The 18,807-nt window shown below is 55.2% G+C and overlaps 3 protein-coding genes and 2 non-coding genes across 10 annotated transcripts in view; 3 read left to right on the forward strand and 2 right to left on the reverse strand.

Annotated features, from left to right (window-relative positions):
• The first annotated feature begins 14 nt into the window (after positions 1-14).
• P2RY11 (purinergic receptor P2Y11) lies at positions 15-6,485 on the forward strand. The gene is given in 16 exon segments (XM_073219490.1): positions 15-93; positions 183-353; positions 692-793; positions 983-1,033; positions 1,132-1,302; positions 1,951-2,027; positions 2,203-2,310; positions 2,410-2,533; positions 2,615-2,693; positions 2,798-2,927; positions 3,006-3,172; positions 3,253-3,455; positions 3,772-3,788; positions 4,884-5,056; positions 5,103-6,166; positions 6,168-6,485. Coding segments are annotated over 16 exon segments (2,697 nt in total). The 5' UTR covers positions 15-75; the 3' UTR covers positions 6,210-6,485.
• Positions 837-921, forward strand: LOC118970941 (small nucleolar RNA SNORD105). Its single transcript, XR_005059152.1, has one exon. It is a non-coding gene; the product is annotated as a small nucleolar RNA SNORD105 (small nucleolar RNA).
• Positions 2,064-2,137, forward strand: LOC118970944 (small nucleolar RNA U105B). Its single transcript, XR_005059161.1, has one exon. It is a non-coding gene; the product is annotated as a small nucleolar RNA U105B (small nucleolar RNA).
• Positions 6,482-10,564, reverse strand: EIF3G (eukaryotic translation initiation factor 3 subunit G). Of its 2 annotated transcripts, none has more exons than XM_037006279.2 (11): positions 10,454-10,564; positions 10,270-10,316; positions 9,833-9,916; positions 9,632-9,720; positions 9,436-9,495; positions 8,448-8,552; positions 8,168-8,357; positions 7,324-7,431; positions 7,084-7,220; positions 6,901-7,007; positions 6,482-6,608 (listed from the first exon to the last, which is right to left on the reverse strand). In XM_037006279.2, the coding sequence occupies exons 1-11, from the start codon at positions 10,471-10,473 to the stop codon at positions 6,593-6,595; spliced, it is 963 nt and encodes a 320-aa protein (XP_036862174.1). In that variant the 5' UTR covers positions 10,474-10,564; the 3' UTR covers positions 6,482-6,592. The 2 variants fall into 2 exon arrangements, with proteins under 2 accessions (XP_036862174.1, XP_036862126.1); XM_037006231.2 differs by having other exon boundaries at positions 9,833-10,057.
• A 5,530-nt stretch (positions 10,565-16,094) lies between these two features.
• Positions 16,095-18,807, reverse strand: part of DNMT1 (DNA methyltransferase 1) — a 39,076-nt gene continuing 36,363 nt past the window's right edge. For all 5 annotated transcript variants that reach the window (XM_017657819.3, XM_037006424.2, XM_017657820.3 and 2 more), the window contains 5 exons: positions 18,394-18,589; positions 17,987-18,153; positions 17,697-17,813; positions 16,825-16,915; positions 16,095-16,449 (listed from right to left, as the gene is read on the reverse strand). In XM_017657819.3, coding sequence (XP_017513308.2) covers positions 16,415-16,449; positions 16,825-16,915; positions 17,697-17,813; positions 17,987-18,153; positions 18,394-18,589 — 606 coding nt within the window. In that variant the 3' untranslated portion in view covers positions 16,095-16,414. The remainder of the gene's footprint in view (positions 16,450-16,824; positions 16,916-17,696; positions 17,814-17,986; positions 18,154-18,393; positions 18,590-18,807) is intronic.

The raw sequence follows: 18,807 nt of genomic DNA on the forward strand, positions 1-18,807 counted from the left end.
CCCCTTGCCGGCGCCGGAAGTGAGAAGCGGAGCGCCGGAAGCAGACAGCAGAGGGGGCCTCGTGGAGGAGACGGCATGGGGCGGATCGGGCGGGTGAGGCGGGGGCGACCGGGGAGGAGCCCCGCGCGGGAGGGCTCCGTGCGGAGGCCGCGGCGCTCACCGCTCGTCTTTCGTCCCCGCAGTCCCGGCACCAGAAGCGCGCTCGCGCCCAGGCGCAGCTCCGCAACCTCGAGGCCTACGCCGCGCAGCCGCATTCGTTCGTGTTCGCTCGGGGCCGCGCGGGTCGTGGCATCCGGCAGCTCAGCCTAGACCTACGGCGGGTCATGGAGCCGCTCACCGCCACCCGCCTGCAGGTCTGCAGCACCCGGGCGCCTCCACCCGCCCTGAACTGGAGAAAGGAACCATTGCCCTTGCTTGTCAGGGCTTTTTGAGGGCAGCAGCTTGGGGCTTGGTTGGGTGGGTGCCGAGGCTGGTGGTTAAGAAGGACTCTTGGAGTCAGCAAAGCTGGATTGGAAACTTGGTTTCTTTCAAAGACCTGGAGCCTCATTTGCCTCATCAACAGAATGGGGCGATATCCGAGATAAAGTCTGATCAGCTGTTCTCGGAAGGGTTAGAGTAGGGTCTAATAGTTCAGCTTGTGTTTGTTCAAGAAGGGAATACCTATGGCCTTTCTTCCTTTTGTAATCTTTAGATACGAAAAAAAAACTCTCTAAAGGATTGTGTGGCAGTGGCTGGGCCTCTTGGGGTCACACACTTCCTGATCTTGAGCAAAACGGAGACCAACATCTACTTTGTAAGTGGACACCCACACCCCTTTCTCCCCCATGCCCTCCTCCTCCTCGTCTCATGATGAACCCATGTGCCTCTGAGCTGCCATGATTCTGGCTTCAAAGTAAACGCTCTGAAGAGACAGGGCAGAGGTTCCCATTATCCCTGCTCCCTAGCTGGACACCTTGACCCTAACGGAGCTTTTCTTCTGTAGAAGCTGATACGCCTCCCTGGAGGCCCTACCTTAACCTTCCGAATCAACAAGGTAAGGATTGACAGTGGTATGAGGCACAGGGGCTGGGTTCGGGGATGATGCCAGCCACATGTGGCTTACCATCACCCATGCCACACCCTGCCCTGCAGTACACGTTGGTACGTGATGTGATCTCCTCACTGCGCCGGCACCGTATGCATGAGCAGCAGTTTGCCCACCCACCCCTCCTGGTGCTCAACAGCTTTGGTCCCTATGGCATGCATGTGAAACTCATGGCCACCATGTTCCAGAACCTGTTCCCTTCCATCAACGTGCATAAGGTGGGCCGGGCCTGGCATGATGGCAGGGAGGGTGGCTGTGGCGGGCAGCAGGTCCCATACCCAGGCCCTTGGGTTGAGTGCCCCTTTCTCAACTTCTACCACTGAGGCTGAGAGCTTTGGCTCCTGAGGGCAGATTTCACTGATAGGTCCTGTGACACTGGGGAAGAGGCTTCCCCATAAGCTGCCTTCCTTTCTGGCAGTTGGGGCACGATGCCAGAGCTGCTTTTTGTTTCCAGAGTGAGCTGTGAGAGCTGGCCTAAGGGTAGTGTGTATTGTGGCTCCATTTTATAGAGAAGGACACTGGAGCTAACCGGTGAAGCCACTAGTCTGAGGTAGCCACAAGAGAGCAGGACTCTTTTTTTTTTTAATCTGGCTTTTAAGCCCTGGCCCCGTTGGATGTCAAATTAGGCTTGTTAGATGCCCATCATCAGGGAATCTGGTGCGGCCAGCTTCTGGGGGTCTCAGAACCAGGATTTCCGGCCAGTGCCCCAGGCAGCCTGTGAACATCAATATCAATTCCTGCAGTGCCAGCAGCACCCCACACCCCTCGCTTGAGGTTTCTGGAATGTGCCCTTGGCTTGACATTGGCTCCAGCACGCAGTTAGGCCATGGTTAGCTCACGTGGTGCCCTGCCTTCTCTTCCTTCAGGTGAACCTGAACACCATCAAGCGCTGCCTTCTCATCAGCTACAACCCCGAATCGCAGGAGCTGGATTTCCGCCACTAGTATGTGTGGGGCGATGGGGGAGGGAACACACACCTCCATTTGCTTCTGGTGATAAGGCTACTGCTGAGACTCTGCTCAGTCTCAAAGTAAACACCTTGACGTACTAGTGAAAAGGTAGGGCTGGAGCTACCCCATGACCCCTGACCGCCCCCTTGCTTGCTTCGGTCCCTGCAGTAGCATCAAAGTTGTTCCTGTGGGTGCAAGTCAAGGGATGAAGAAGCTCCTCCAGGAGAAGTTCCCCAACATGAGCCGCCTGCAGGACATCAGCGAGCTGCTGGCCACGTAAGGGGGGCAGGGCAGGAGACACTACAGCCCAGGGGACCCCAGAGCTGTCTCGGGAGCCTGGCATCCCCTGCTGAGCCCTGTGTGTCCACCGCACAGGGGCGCGGGGCTGTCTGAGAGTGAGGCGGAGCCTGACGGGGAGCATAATATTACAGAGCTGCCGCAGGCCATCGCCGGGCGCGGCAACATGCGGTCCCAGCAGAGTGCCGTGAGGCTCACTGAGGTGAGGCCCAGCAGGCAGGGGTGGCTTCCTCTGGCAGCCCCAGCCCCTAGGAAGGACTGACTCTTCCCTGTGTCCCTCCAGATCGGGCCCCGAATGACGCTGCAGCTCATCAAGATTCAGGAGGGAGTTGGGGAGGGAAATGTGCTGTTCCACAGTTTTGGTGAGGACACAGGTGGCGGGCAAGGGCCTGGGGTCTGAGGCCCTTGAAGGTGGGTCATGAGGTGTGGTGGGCATGCTTGGGATCTTAGTGACTGTCTCTCTCAGTGCATAAGACGGAAGAAGAGCTGCAGGCCATCCTGGCAGCCAAGGAGGAGAGGCTGAGACTCAAGGCCCAGAGGCAGGACCAGCAGGCCCAGAACATCCAGCGCAAGCAGGAGCAGCGAGAGACCCATAAGTGTGTGGCTGTGGGCCAGGTGGGTGAGGCAGGGTCCTGGGTGCAGGCTGCCTCTTGACCAACGCTCCTCATCTCCAGAAAGAAGAGCCTGGCGGGCATGAAGCGAGCTCACGCAGCAGCTGATGGGGACAGCGATGCCGAAGACCCTGGGGCTCCCCCAGAGGCAGAGGGGCCCAGCCAGCAGGACGAGGAGGAGGATGAAGCCGAGTATTTCCGCCAGGCGGTGGGCGAAGAGCCTGATGAGGGTGTGTGTCTGGGGTCAGTGCAGCTGGGCGCTATGGGCCTGTCTGTGCCTTGGTGGCCCTGACTCAGCCTCTTCCTACAGACATGTTCCCAAAGGCAGCCAGGCGGAGATGGCCCACCGGGCCCCCAGGAAAGAAGCGGCGGGCGAAGGAGCAGAAGCTAGGCCGAGGCAGCAATCAGAGGCCGCCAAAAGGCAAGGGCAGGCCCCAGGGTGCCCAGGCCAAGGCTGGACCCAAATGGGCTGCCCAGGATCGTGGGCGGGGCCGCGCACGGCCACCTAAGAGAGCGATCTGAGGGCAAGCCCAGGTGGACGGTATGCCCCAGATTGGGGCCAGAGAGGTGCTGCCCTGGCCCCTGGGCACCCCCATGCAGCCCTGTTTCCTTTCATAAAGGAGCTCTTTCCCCCAACCTCCCACTCTTAATAAAATAACTGATTCCCTCTGAGTCTGCATTTGGATTGGGGGAGCCTGGGACCCAGACTTAGAATGGGAGAACTGGCCCCTGTTTCAGCCCTCATCCTGGGGGTATTTTCCCACCCTGGGTAAGTGAGGGCCCACAGCAGATCTGACTGGTGCCTGAGGGGCCCGGACCCTTCCCCCAGATTTGGAGCCTGCAAAGGTGAAAGGCCAACCCTGGAGGGCCAGGGGCAATGAGGAAGGAAACCAGGGCTGGAAGTGAGCCAGGCAGCCAGACCAGTTTTGCGGGCTGAGGGCGGAGCTGCTACGGAGGGTGGGGCCTCTGCACTGCCGGGTGGAGGCCTGGAGCACAGCAGTGTGGGCAGTGGACCTAGACGGAGGGCATGTGGGCCATGGCTGCTGCTGCGGCCACCACAGGTGAGTGGTTAGTGCTGCCCCGTGGGGCGAGCTGGGCATGTGTCCAGGGCCTTGGTCCCTACTGCCTGGCCCAGGACCAGGTGGGGCAGCTGGCTCCCAGGAGTCAGAGGAGAATGGGCTAAGAGCAACTACTCGGGGACTTCCTTCTGTAGCCCTGGAGTTGGGGAGGGGATGGAGACAGAAGCCAGCCTGGGGACCAACTGGGAACAGGCCATTTCTGTCTCAGGTAAGAGAACTGAGGGGAATCAACTCCAGGGCTGTTCACCCCGCACTGCTGTGTCCAGGGAAGCCAGTAGCAGGGCACTAACTGCCACCAGGGGATGTTCTGAGATTTCCCTTAGTGATCGGAAGAAGGTACAGGCTTTGTAGAAAAGGGGCCTGGAGGAGGCCAAGAGGTGCAGTTGCAATGGTGGGGTGGTCAGAGGGCCTTTCAGGACCAGAGACCAAGAAGAACCAGGGGGCAGGTTCAGGATGAAGTGGGGAGTGACTCAGGCAAAGGGCACGGTCAGTGCTAAGGCCCTGGGGCAGGTTGTCTTTTCAGCTAGGAAACCAGTGTGGGAAGGGTTTTTGGTAGTGAGTAGTGGGAGCCTGAGAAGGGAGAGTGTGGGGAGGGAGGGCTCCCTCCTGTGGGGCCTCAGGGGACAAGTACTGGCTTTTGGAGGGAGTCTGAGGGCTGGGAGCAGGAAGATGTTCCTTGACCTTGATGCCCCCCAGAAGGGTGAGGGCACAAGCAGAGAGACCCAGGCCAGGGCAGGAGACTGAGCTCTGGTCCACTCAGACGGCGGCACTGGGATGTGGGGGTGGGGAAGACCCCAAAGGTGGAGCAGCAAGGCTTGCTCATGGATCGGATGGGACCACCGTGTGCTCCACTCCGCCCCAGGCCTGATGGCTCCAGGTCGGCACTGCTGGGTCACGTGCACCCTCGCGAAGGCAACGACCCCCTGGTTCCTGAGGGTGGAGGGCCCAAAGAAAGCCTGGGAATCATCATCCCAAGGAAGGCCTCCACAGGCTTTCGGGCCAGATTCCGCTTGAAAAGGAGCCGGGACTGGCGCGGCGAGGACTGGAGCAGGGCTCATGCGGTGACACCCTCTGCCTATAGGTGCCAGGACCTGCCCAGCCAACTTCACAGCAGCCGCCGACCGCATCCTCAGTCGTTTCCAGGAAGACTACCTGTGGCCCATGCTGGCAGCCGAGTTCCTGGTGGCCATGGCCGGCAACAGCCTGGCCCTATACCGCTTTTTCACACGGGAGCAGCGCCCGTGGCACCCGGCCGTGGTCTTCTCAGCCCAGCTGGCTGTCAGCGATCTGTTCTATGCCTTGACACTGCCCCCGCTGGCTGCCTACCTCTACCCACCCAAACACTGGCGCTATGGCGAGGCTGCGTGTCGCCTGGAGCGCTTCCTGTTCACCTTCAACCTGCTGGGCAGTGTCTTTTTTGTCACTTGCATCAGCCTCAACCGCTACCTGGGCATTGTCCACCCCTTCTTTACCCGCAGCCACCTGCAGCCCAAACACGCCTGGGCCAGCAGCGCTGTGGGCTGGGTGCTGGCGGCCCTGCTGGCTGCACCCACGCTCGGCTTTTCCCACCTGAAGAGGCCACACCAGGAGGGCAAGTGCAGCAACTCCATGCCTGAAGCCTGCATCAGGTGTCTGGGGGCAGCAGATGACACCCAGCTCCCCGCCTACCGAGCTTACAGCCTGGTGCTGGTGGCGCTGGGCTGCAGCCTACCGCTGCTGCTCACCCTGGCAGCTTACGGCGCCCTCGGCATGGCTGTGCTGCGCAGCCATGGCATGACAGCCACTGAGAAGCTGCATGTGGCCGTGCTGGTGGCCAGTGGTGTGGTTCTCTACGCCAGCTCCTACGTGCCCTACTATGTTACGTGGGTTCTCAATGTGCACGCCCGGCAGCGCTGGAAAGCCAACTGCCCCAGCTTTGTGGACGTGGCCCAGGCCCAGGCCCAGCTGGATTGGGGCAGCTACGTGGCCCACCAGGTAATGCGGGGCCTCATGCCCCTGGCCATCTGCATTCACCCACTGCTCTACATGGCTGTGGTGCCCAGCCTGGGGGGCTGCCGCCAATGCTGCCTTGGCTGCAGGGAGGCCTGGGCCACGGAGGACACAAAGAGCTCCAGCCAAGTCCTGCCGCTCAGTGTCACAGCCACCCCCCCAAACCACAGGGCGCCAGTCCCCTGAGCTAAGCCTGTGACTGGCCTATCTTGGGCTGCTGCCTCCTGACCACAAAAACCCGGCAGTGGAAAAGGGACCAAGAACACAGCGGGCTCGTGGCCCCAAGCCAGCACCAGGCCCTGAGCCACCACTTCCTCCCCCTGAGAAAGGCCTGTGCTGGGGCCGGTGAGCACCCAGGTCAGAGCAGCAGGACACCCCTCCCATAGAACCCGGTGCTGCACCGGGCCTGGAGGCAGACCCACAACTGGGGCGGGGGCTGGTGGCCCCTGAAAATAAACAGGACAGCAGAGGGCGACTGGAGTTTGTTTATTGCCCTTGGGGCCTTCCGTCCTCGGAGGCTGCCCCTCCGTCCCTGCGGGGTCTTGGTGGAAGGGCTGAGCAGCAGCAGAAGTGGCAGCTGGCTTAGTTGGTCGACGGCCTAGAGAGGGAGGCAGGAGGTGGTGAGGATGGCAAGCCCCTGGGGCAATCCCAAGACCCCCTCACCACACACGCGTGGGGCCTCATGGGGTGGAGAGTCTGGGGCAGCGCCAGCAGGACTACCCAAGCCCTGCTGGGTGGGCTGTGGGCCCCTCCCCAGGACTAAAGGACCATGAATGGCCTGTACCGCTCAAGAGGCTTGAGTCTGTGAACCCGGTGCGGGGCCCACAGCCAGTCTGAGTGCTGGCCGAGATGGGGCACCAAGCCTGGGGTGGGGAGGGCAGGGGTCTTACTTGGCCCACTCAACGTTGAGAATGAGGTGGTCATAGCCAAAGCCAGACACCCCGGCAATGGCCCGGGCGGCGTCCTCACGGCGGTGGAAGCTGATGAAGGCAAAGCCCTGGGGGACAGGAGACAGGTGTCAGGGCATGGCAAGAATAGGGCACGCCTCCCCCACCCCAGGGCCGCCCGCCCACCTTGGACTGGCCAGTGGTCTTGTCCTTTGCCAGGTAGATGCGGGAGATGGAGCCGAAGGGCCGGAAGAGCTCCTGCAGGTCAGTCTCACGAGTGTCCTCTGACAGGTTGGTGACGCGGATGGTGGCGTTGTCGTCGGCTGGCCGGGCAGGGAGAGGCAGCTGAGGGCCGGCCCCGCCCGCGGGATAATCACAGGGTGCTGGGAGCTGCCCGCCCACCAGCCTGCTCAGCACCTGCCTCACCTCGGCGGTTGGGCTGCATGGACTCCCCACGGCGGCTGGCCCCGTCGCGCAGGCTTGGTGGCACGTACTTCCCCGTCTTGCTCTGGGTGGCCTGCACAGGCTCCAGCTCTGGGGACCAAAAGCACAGTTGGAGCAGGCCTCACCCTGGTATAGACAGAGGGGTAGACCTGCCCCGGGAGGCTGGTGACCCAAGCCTGGACCTGAGCACTGTCTGCTTAAGCCTCAGGCATCTGTGGTCACTTGCCCATCTGAAACATGGTGGCCATGACGACAGAAGCATCACAGCCAGGACACCAGCAGCCCAGGTAGAGAACCCACAGGGGTTGACCTGGTCCGAGTGCCATGGGACCGAGAGCTAGAGGAACACCCAGGCCAGGGAGTCCCAGGAGTGACACAGACACACCCACACACATGGCAGGTAGCAAGTGTGCTACACACTCAAGTCATGGGTGTAGAACTGTCCAGACTCAAATGGCCCAACAGCAAATCACACCAAAGGTCACAGACCGTGGGGTCACACGGGAGTCTGCTCAGAGCCGTGTGCACGTACACACCAAAGTGCACATAGGGGGGCAACCATGCCTGGCACATTCAAGTCAGGACAGTCATGGAAGCACAGCCAAACCAGAGCTAGCAAGTCTCCCACACGGGCGCGAATAGGGGTGGTTCTCACAGCCCCAACCAGGAGAGGCGGCGAACCGGGGCCACAGCCTGGAGGTGCTGCTGTGCGGCAGTGGCCAGCTGCCACAGGGACAGCCCATTCAGACGGGTGATGACTGAAGGATCCCCCAGAGGTGCACACAATCCCTCCACCCCCATGGCCTGCCAGATGCGACCCTGGCACCTCCGGGCAGCTTCTCCTTCTCGCCAGTGGACAGGCCCAGCTGCTCTGCCAGCTCCTTCTGCATGGGTCCCAGCGTGTCCTTGTAGGGGCAGCGGGTGGTCCAGTGGTCACCCTTGCAGATGCGGCAGGACACAATCTTCTGGCCCTTGAGCTTATTCATGGGGTCTTCCTCTTCCTGGCAGTTGAGATCCTGGGGGGCGGGCAGGGGCAGCTCAAGGGGGCTGTCACACCATGGCCACCACTGTCCTGGCCACCAGCCCCACCCTGCCGCCCCACTTACCTCTTTGCTGGTTATGAATGTCATGGATACGTCGTCACTGACAGTGGTGGTGGCCACATTGGGCCCTGGTGGGTCAAACTCTGAGTTCCCAAACTTCTTCCAGTTCTGGGCTCAGGGAGGAATGGGCAACAGGTCAGGGCAAGGGCAGGTGGCATGCACCCCTCACTGGCACCCTAGACCTACAATAGCCCCTTTTGGAATGTCTGGGCCCTGAACTCCATTCTTTGCTCTCCCCAAATACCCTGCACAGCAGTGCCAAAGATGGTTCCTATTTCCTGAGTGCATGCAGGCCCGAGCTTCAGGCTCGCTCCAGGAGGCAGCTCCCAGCCTGTTCCAGATGAGGCCCAGCAGGAAACAGCTGCAGAGTTACTGTATCTTGGTCGGTTTTTTTTTGGGGGGGGGGATGCAGCGCCCATGCAGGTTGGTGGACCAGATCCCACCAGAGAGCCATGCTCAAGAGAGGGCAGGGGTCACCCAGACTGTGAGGGGCCTTGAGCCAAACAATCTAAGCCTCAGCTTCTTCTCCCATAAAAAGAGGACCACAAGGGCTCCCCACCAGTCTGGGCTGCAAGGGGGATCAAATGAGAAAAAACACTTCCTGCAAAGCACTTGGCATGAGGCCTGGCACAGAGACAGTGAGCAGAAATTATGCCAATTACATTTACTGCTATGCCTTTCTCCATAGTGTTTGGCCCAGGTGAACCAGAGCCGCCATGACCTCAGGGGAGGATTTGCCTGTTCCTCTGGGTACACAAGCCAAGAAGAATAAGACTCTAACCCCACCTACTTCTGCCCCCCTGGACTTCTCAGGGCCCCAAGAGTGTGTGAACACCCCCAGGCCACAGTTCTGCTCCAAGAAAACAGGCACAAACAGTTAAAACCTACTTCTAAAAAAAAAGCACCAGGAAAAAGGATTCATAGTTCGTTCCCTTGAGTCAGCCCGGGGGGAACCCCCTGACCCCCCAAGACTGAGGGAGCAGGGTCTCACCTTCCTCCTTGCAACAGCCTTTGAAGCCTTCCGGGTCTCAATTCTGAAGGTGCGGACAATCTGAGGATGGGAGGGTGAAGGGAGGGGCCGGGGGATCTTCCTCATCAACCCACCCAATGTACACAAACGTGTACCATCCCCTCCCGGCTCAAGTACCCTCAAGCACAAGAGCACCCACCTCCTCCCCCTGCCTCACCTTGAACTTTTTGCCATCCTCATCTATCTTGTACTCCGTGACTATCTTGATGTTGCCATTGATGACCTCCTTGGGAGGTGGCAGAGGAGCTGGGACAGGTAAAGAGGTGAGGGGGGCTGAACCCTGGGTAATGGGGAGCAGGCAGGTATGCGGCTGGGGAGGGAAGCAGCCTACAATGGAGTGGAGGTCGTCATCACTCACCTCCTGGCAGTAGCTCGGGCTCCGGGCTGGTGTCACCAGTGGCCAGAGGAATCCCCTTGAGGAGCTCGCTGGTGACACATTTGTCTGCCAGAGACAGTGTGGGGAAGAAGAGTGAGCTGGAGGGGCGGGGGCCCCCAAGCTGAAGCCAAGAGACCTTTGGGATAATGCCCACAGCAGGCGTTGAGGAAGAAGGGACCAAGGGCTGGGTACTGGCCAAGAAGTGCCCTGGAGAGAGCCGTACAAGGACACGGAACTGGCTGTAGTAACCTCGAGCGACGGCTGAGGCTCTCGGCAGTGGCAGGGGAGAAAGAGCCCGGCGGCCAGTGAACACAGGGAATGTTCACACGGGGGTGTCCCACGTTGGCGCCAGGTGTGGGCTTGGAACGGGCGGCAAAGGCCGGCTGCCCGCAGTGACCGGGGCTACTGGGCGTACTCACCATCCTCTCCCTCCTCTTCCACCTGGTCGGCCCAGCTGGGCTTGGAACTGCGGGCACAAGTTTGGCGGGGGTAGGGCTGGATCAGCAAGGGCCGGTCCCCGCGGCCTCGGCGCACCCGGACTCTCTAAAGCACCTATGGGCTCCCAAACCGCCTCCCGGACCCCCTCCGCGACCCGCGACTCACTCCAAATCGCCGGCAGGCATTGCAAAGCCTTCTCCACGCAGCCCGGGCCTGGAGCAGAGACCGGAAGTTGGAGAACGAGACGTATGGTGCCGCCGCCTAGAGCGGCCCAGCCGCAGCGCCCACAGCGCCCCTGGTGTACGGAGGTGGAGACGGCGGTCGTGTGAGGCAGCAGAGCGGAGGCTCATCCCATGTATCTTTGTGAAATTTTTTTTTTTCAAAAACAGTAACAATAAAGCTCACTCATTGACAGCTTAGTGTGTGACAGGCACTGTGAGGAGGAAATTATCATTGTCATTTTACAACTGAAGAAATCAAGTGCCCTGGAGAGAGCTGTGGCAAGGACACGGAACTGGCTGTAGTAACCTCCAGCGATGGCTGAGGCTCTGGGCAGTGGCAGGGGAGAAAGAACTTTCCTGATTCGGCTGATCAAGATGTCAAGTGACCCCTCAACTTTCCTTTCTTTCCTCTATAACATTCATGGCTCTCCGATATAATCTCTTCCATTCACTCGCTTATGGTCCGGATCGGCTCTCCTGCTTTCTTCGTGGGAGAGGTAAAATTCATTCTGGGGTCAAAAACACTTTAGACGTTACGATAGCTTATGGCCCTCCAAAACCAAACCTCCAGGACAAAATATTATTCCTAAGCACTTACTTTCTATCGTTAGGGAGAAATTATGTGTAATTAGATTGAAACTAATTAACCCATTTTTAACCCATTCAAACTAAATATAATTTCATTTTTTTCCTTAGGAGCCCTACACAAAAAAATGGTTGATGTGCACTGCTCGAGAATATCAGCTGCAGGAAGCAAACATTTGCCTGCATTGTTCATTTTTGGTTCCCCAAGACCCACAGGGTGTCTGCATGTAGTAAGTGCTCAATTATTGGGCATTTGGGGCAGGGTGGGAACCAGATCGTACAGGACTTTTTAAACCAGACTAAAGAGCATAGATAGGCTATTTATCATGTAGGTTGTGGGCATGAGTGTGGTCACTGATGTGTTCTGAGTAGTGCCTAAATGGGACCAGATTTTCTTGTGAGAAAGATAATCCTGGAAGCCTGCAGAGGGTGGAGTGGAAAGGAATAAATGAGGAGACCAGGTAGGAGACTGGGAAAGTGAGTGAAAGAAAGAGGATGGTTTGAAATAAGGACAAAAATATATAAGGTTTGTACAAAGGGCCAATAAATATTTATGCAGTTATTCCAGTTTATTCCAAGAAATGCAAGATCCAAGCAACATAGCAGATGGGCAAAACTTTAAATATTTGGTATTACCCAATGGTAGTATGAATACAGAGAAACAGACACACACACATTGTTAGTAAAATTAGGCAAACTCTGTGGATGGAAATTTGACGACATAAAACTTGAAATGCATGTGTTTTCCTTTGATCCAACCAGTAAGTCATCCTGTGCGAAAAACTTGTGAATTTATATGAACATGTGAGAATAGATATCCATGAAGTACTGTTCATGATTGCAAAAACTGGAAACAGGGTATCTGTCCATTCATGGGGACTGAACAGATTAAGGTAGATACTGTGAAATGCCAGGCAGTCTTCAAGGATGTAGATCCATTTGGGCTCATGTTAAAAAAAAGAAAAAACTCCAAATAAGAGGAAGCAAGGCACAAAATGCCCTATATATAGCAACCAAGTTGTGTACATCTCTGGTAACACATAGATATGTAGCTATTTGCTAACTATTTCCTGGAAAGAAATATCAAACTGGTGCTGAGGGAAGCTTTGAGAGGAAGGTATTGGGGGAGAAAAGCTTCTTTGGGGGCTTTTCTGCTATATTTAAAATTGTTTACCATGTGTATATGTTATTTTGGTTTAAATATGTATACATGATTCTTATCTCCAAATACCTCACACTCTGAGGGCTTCAACAAATGAGTTTGAGTGGAAGGGAACACATTTCGACCCAGACCACTAAAGTCTATCAATAGATGAGCAGATAACCGAGGACAAACGAGCTGTGGTCCATCTCTACAATGGAGTACCATACAGCAATATGGATGAGCAATGACATGCATGTCACAGACACAAAATAGAAAAACAGACACTATATGATTCCATTTGCATTAAATTCTCAAACAGGCAAAACTCATCTGTAGTAACAGAAATCAGAACTGTGATTATCTCTTGGGGTGGAGGGAATCCACTGGGGAAGGACGCCAGGCTTCCCATTCAGGGTGATGGGAATTTTCTAGATCTTGAGCTGGGCAGTTGATGATACAGGCAAATACACATGAAAACACAACCCAGCTGTGCATTTAACAACATCTGGAAAGGAGCAAAGCAAGGTTGAGTCACTCCACCTCAGTAGTTTTATTGGGAGCATCTCTCGCTCTTTAAAATCACCTTGTTCGTTGTGAGTTTGCCTGCTTTGTTCTTGAGTCAGGGAGCGGCGGTATTGGTCTGTCTTGTTGCTCTGTACTCAGCCCAAGAACCAGGACTGGAACAGAGCTGGTGCCCAATCAGTGGTTGTATAAGGCTGTGTACGTCTTCCACGAGTCAATGCCAGTGACTGCATATGAATGTGGACAAAGCCAAAGACATGTTATACATGTGCATGACGTGGTCACTGTGGCTAAACCAGGGTGTTGAGATTCCTTGTGACACAAAAAGGGGAACAGGTGCTGACCATCTATTGCTGTGGTTATGGGATTTGTTGTACTTTTTCTATAGCTTATCTTTCTTTTAAAAACTCCAAATACAGTTGAGCGAGGAAAGGTTTCAGGTTTCAGGTGTGCAGTGGAATAGCATTTACCTAATAGTCCTAAGTCACAGAGAGTATCAAGTTTCTGGACATGTAGATGCGGTAAGCGTGGAAAAACCTGGAAGGGAAGGAGACAGCAACACTCATAGTGGTTGTGTCTGGGGAGGTAGCAGATGGGGACCTTGAAGGCACACAAAGGGGTTTGGGCCGTGCTTTGAATGTTTGTCATAAGAAAACAACTTGTTGCTATGGAAAACAGTCTGGCAGTTCCAAAAAAAACTTAAAAAGGAATTACTGTATGATCCAGCAATCCCATGTGTGGGTGTGTCTACTCAAAGGAATTGAAAGGGACATAACTGCTTATCTGTACATCCATGCTCACCACAGCAGGACTCACAATAGCCAAAAGGTGAAAGCCACACCAGTGTCCATTGATGGCTGAATGAATAAAATGTGTATTTGTACAATGGCATATTATTCAGCCTTAAGAAGGAAGTTCTGACATTTGCTAAACATGGATGAACTTTTGACGTTATGCTGAGTGAAATAAGCCAGACACAAAAGGACAGCTCCTGTCGGATCCCACTCCTGGGAGGTCCCTAGAGAAGTCAGATCCATACAGATGGGAAGTGGGTGGTGGGGCATTTGCATTATCTATACAATGACTTGAAGAGGCTGTGAGCAACAAAAAAGAGTATCTGAATAACAGGTCTGGCCTTGTTCTTAGAAAGCCTTGTCATGAAGATTAGTTCTCCCCAGAAGTCTGTAAATTTAATGCAACAATCACTATAGAAATACCCCCTAGATTTTGGGGGGATGTGACAATTCTGAGGTTTTGACCCAGCCATTCACCAACTCTAAACATATTGTAGATGTGGATTCACGCATGTATATGAATACATGCAGCTCACTTTGACCAACTGCCCAGAGGGATAAGGCTGGTTTCTAGACACAGACTGACAAGCAGCTTAAAGGTCATCCTTCTACTTGGTAATGAAAAGGGGAGATGCACCAATACACATTAGCAACATGGATGAATCCCAAAACATGACGCTGAGCGAAAAGCAGCCAGACACAAGAGGTGATGCTGAGCCCAACAGGTGAGATGGAATTGGGTACCTGCTGGCAAGGGACCCAAGGAATGCCTACAGCTACATGAGAATGTGGGGTTATAGGGCTCAATTCATTTATCAAAATTCAAGGTGCACTTTCAAGAGTTGTATGTTTCATGTTAGACTTCAAAAAAAAAAAAAAGGTCAATTAGCCAGACATTCCAAAATAGAACAACCTTCAAGGCACAGAGCATCTTTAATTGACGCCACAGTTTGGGGCACAGATGACAGACACACGTGTTTGTACTCAGCACAGAATGGCAGGAGACAAGGATTCGGTTGTCTCAGTAAAGGTACCTGGGAAGGAGAAAAGGCTCATTAAGCTATTTTCCACTATACTTATGCTATACTTTTTAAAATGAGAAAAAAAAAGGTGTATCTAAAAAATAAAATCTGACATGGGAAGCTTTACCAGGTACATCAAGCTGTGTTTACCACGTGCAATTGTGGCATTTTCCTCCTTACAAAAATGATTCACCTGTGACATCTCAAATGAGATGTCATGGAAATATGGAAGGAAACACAAGTTTATGATCCTGTGGTAGGGGAGGTCTTCCTAGGCTCTGAAAAACAGAGACATAAACAAATATAAACCTAAGGCCTAGAAATAAAATCTCTATGTGGTAAAGATAATATGAATCTAGATGAAAGTAACACAAGGGTGAAAATCTACCCCTCAGCCTGCCAGCAAGGACAGAATCCTGTGTTGCCATGGAGAGAGGGAACACATTCTGGCAGCCACTGGACATGTGGAAGTATGGAATCACTCCTCAAAAATGCTAACAGGATTTTCACTATTCCACTGACAGGGATTCCAGGGCAGGCGAAAAGGAAGTTCCAACTGTTGGTGAAAAGAAGCATTGAAACGCCTCCGGAGGGGGTAGTTCAGCCACGTGTCCTCAAGTAGAAATATGACATCTACACTCAGTGATTCAGGAACCTCTCTAGCTGTTTCCCCAAAGGAGGTGATGGAAGAGAATGCACAACATTCACACAGCACTGTTATAATAGCAGAAAGAGGGAGACACCTACTTATTTGTTTTGATGGAACTTGGTTAATTTCCCATTTGAATTACATTTATGTCTTTAGGCTTATGACTAAGCCGCCTGTGACTCACTGAGCGGAAAGCTAAAGTGCCACCGAGTGTGCCATTTGTGAAAGAACATGAGGAGTTGGAACAGGTGTCACTTATTGTGAAGATGGCCCTCTGGGCTGTGGGTGCAGGTGACTGACACTTCCTCTGTCTGCTTCGTTGGCATTTCAGAGGCAGTCCTTTCCTGAAGACAGACCAAATAAAAGGTTTGTCTCAGAATTCTGTAGGGTTGAATTAGGCTGAAAGCGCAGAAAACCCACCTAATGAACAGATTCTTAAACAAATATGGGGTTTGTCTGGAGATGGCAGGGCAGGGCTCTAATAAGTCTTTTCTTCTTGCTCCACAATCCACTGCACAGGGGGTCTATCCTCATGGTTTCAAAGTGGCTGCTGCCCTGCCACCATCACAGCCCACTCCAGTGCAAAGAAAGGCTGCAGGCCATGGCGGTTGTGGGGAAGGCCCACTCAGACTGTTCCTTTAAAAGGCTTTCCTAGAAGATACACTAGCCAGTTCTACTTGCACCTCATTGGCTAGAATGGAGTCACACCAGTTAACCCCCACCCTCAAAGGCACATTGGACACAAGATCTAACTCCAGACAAATGCCTCCGTGGGGCCCCTTCAACATTTAGGAGCCCATTCTTATCCAGCCTCGTACAAGAGGCAGCCAGAAGAAGCCCCTTGTAAATCATTAATCACCACCCTGGGGTGATTTATAGGAGAGATTTATTTGAAGAAATATTACAACATATAAAAACTACATAGTCTTAATTTCCACTCATACAGTGGTAAATTTGATATAACGCATAACAAAAAACTTTTAAAATCCAGAATGCACAAAGTACTGCACATTTGATCACTAAGTCATTAGTTGATAAAGCAAACCTCACAGAACAGCTTCATGTCAGTCAAGGCCACAAACACCGTGTACAACACATGGGACTGACAGACCTCGACATGTTAAAAATACAACATCAGTGCACGTTGGGGATCCCTGGTGTCAGAAACAAGGGTGGCAGAAGGGTAAAACTAGTCTTCAGTCGTTTTCTCCTCCTTGATTTTAACTGAGGAGAAAAAGAAGGTAAGTCACTGCAGTGAATGTACAATGTGACACTGAGCAACAGGGAAGTACTACAGACACACTAGACCAGACGTAGTGAACGCCCAGGCGCCTGGTTTTACTGCCCGCAGAGCGAGAAGCTGCAGAAGCTCCGAACGCCCACTCCGGGCCTCGGGCCTGAGCACTGCTCCATGGGGCTCTGGGGACGGCGGAGCCAGGCTCCCCTGGCAGCTCCCTGAGCACCAGGCTCCTGTTCAAAGCACTTGACCTGGGCCACTGCATCTCACAGCAACCCCTGGGGAGGAGCGAAGCCACCAGGGAGGGTGGGGGGCTCGCCTGAGTCCCAAAGCCCAGTCACACCTTGGCTGACCCACCGTACCTGAGGCACTCTCTCGAGCTTTGGCCAACATGCAGCACTTGATCTCCAAGCCAATGGCCTTGGCCAGGGGGGGTGGTACGGCGTTGCCCACCTGCAGGAGGGAAGGAAGGAGAGTGACGGGTGACATCTGCCTTGGCACAGCCAGGGTCAGCACCAGCCTCCACTCAGAGCAATGACAAGGGCCCTCTGTGCCCCAGGTCTCTCACATGAGCCTCCAAAGCCCTTCCCGCAAAACAGCTCTCGGACCTTCCAACCAGCCATCTCTCGCCAAACACCAATGTGTCAAGAACCACCCAGAGAGCAGGGAGCTGACATGGAGCTTTAGAAAAACTCTGCAACATCCACCTGGCACAGCTGGCTTTGTGAGTCCTGTGCAGGCGTTACTTGGATGGCAATACATTCAGTTAAGAAACAGCCAACCTAACATTTACCCTGAGACTCGGGGAGGAACTGTTGGTTCATTTTAATTCAGTGATACTGAGTTCCCACCACTGTGCATCTATCTGCTCCTCCCGGGCATTCAGTGTACTGGAACTTTCCTTTGGGCTAAATTTGCCCAAAGATTTACAGAGTTGTAAACAGCAACCAGTGTGCTTAGTGGCCCGGCCTGACCTGCAAGCACGCTGGGCCCCTGGGACAAGACCCCGCCTTCCTGGTCATGCCCCTCCTGGGAGGGTGAGGCCAGAGAGCCGACCAGCTCTGGGCGCTCAGGGTGCCCTCAGAGGAGACCACGTGAGCTGTGCCCCAACTGAGCTGCTCTCCACCCTGCTCCAGGGTGGAGGGGCCTCATCCTGTCAGGGCCGCTCTGTGCGAGGTGCCGGTCAGGCCTCCTCCAGGCCACAGGAGCAGCAGGCCCTGTCTGCTGCACTGACCTGCCGGTGCTTGTCCAGGATGTTGCCAAACAGCCGGTAGGTGTCCGGGAAGCCCTGGGAGCGGGCGCACTCCCGCACACTCACAACACGGTGCTGCTCGGGGTGGAGCACGCGGCCCTGCGGGCGAGAGGTACAGTGGGCAAGGGAACACGGGCCACCTGCCCCTGGTGGGGAGCCGCGCCAGGGAGAGGGCCAGGCGCATGCATGGGTGAGCCATCTCCATCAGCACAGGAGCCCCCGGCGGCCGCCCCCAAGTCCCTCCTCAGGCCCAAGCTGAGCCCCAGACCCACCTGCTTGCCCATGGGCTCAGGGTTGGTGACGGTTGTGCTGAAGAAGCCGTCCCACTCCAGCCGCCCATAGAGGCCGGCCCAGTGGTTGTGCCTGTTCCCAGTGTGGGGCAGGCACCAGGGGATGAGGGTGTTGAACTGTCTGGCGGCGGGGTCACAGGCTTTGCCGGCTGGAAGAGAGGCTGCGGTCACAGGGTGGCAGAGCAGAGCTCTCAGCAGCAGCGTACAGCAGGGACAGCCAGGCTGCGTGTCTGTGCCCAGCCCAGGGACTCAGGTCAGTGGGCAGGACGTCCAGGAAGCAGGCTCCCTGCCACGCCAACCGGACTGCTGCTCGGAGTCAGGATCTAAGGGTCAGTGGCTTTACACCAAACTTGAGGGAAGCCACAGCTGGGGTATGAGTGGAGCCGCACCTTCCACGCAGGAGCAGACCCCGCGGAGGGCTCCGGTGCAGCTGCAGCCATTCTTCCTGTCGTGGTAAGTATACCGCAGCTTCCGGGCCATCGTGCCATCCGATAGCCGGACCTCGATGTTGGGCAGGTCGCGCCAGTCTGAGCCCGGGGCCAGAGGGATGTGCCGCATGCGGGCGGCCACCAACGCACTCATGTCCTGAAAAAGCCAGTGTCAGGCCCAGCTGTCACCTACTCAGGGAGCCTCTGAGTGCAGGCTGGGCACCATTATCCTGGGCCCCAGGCCACCACGGTAACCAGGAACCCCCAAGGGGCTTATATTCATTGGGGGACACAAACAGTGACCTCAGTCGACAACTTGGAGAATCCGTGTATGTCATGAAGACAGCAGCACAGGGATGTGATGTGAGGCAACAC

Source organism: Manis javanica, chromosome 13 (assembly GCF_040802235.1).
Source record: "Manis javanica isolate MJ-LG chromosome 13, MJ_LKY, whole genome shotgun sequence".
Classification (NCBI taxonomy): Eukaryota; Metazoa; Chordata; class Mammalia; order Pholidota; family Manidae; genus Manis; species Manis javanica.

Coding starts and splice junctions, on each gene's coding strand:
- EIF3G (XM_037006231.2), bottom strand. CDS start 10,473: ATGCCTGCCGGCGATTTGGA. Junction 8,553..9,435: donor AGGCTGTTGCAAGGAGGAAG/GTGAGACCCTGC, acceptor CCCTGAGCCCAG/AACTGGAAGAAGTTTGGGAA. Junction 7,008..7,083: donor AGACCACTGGCCAGTCCAAG/GTGGGCGGGCGG, acceptor CCTGTCCCCCAG/GGCTTTGCCTTCATCAGCTT.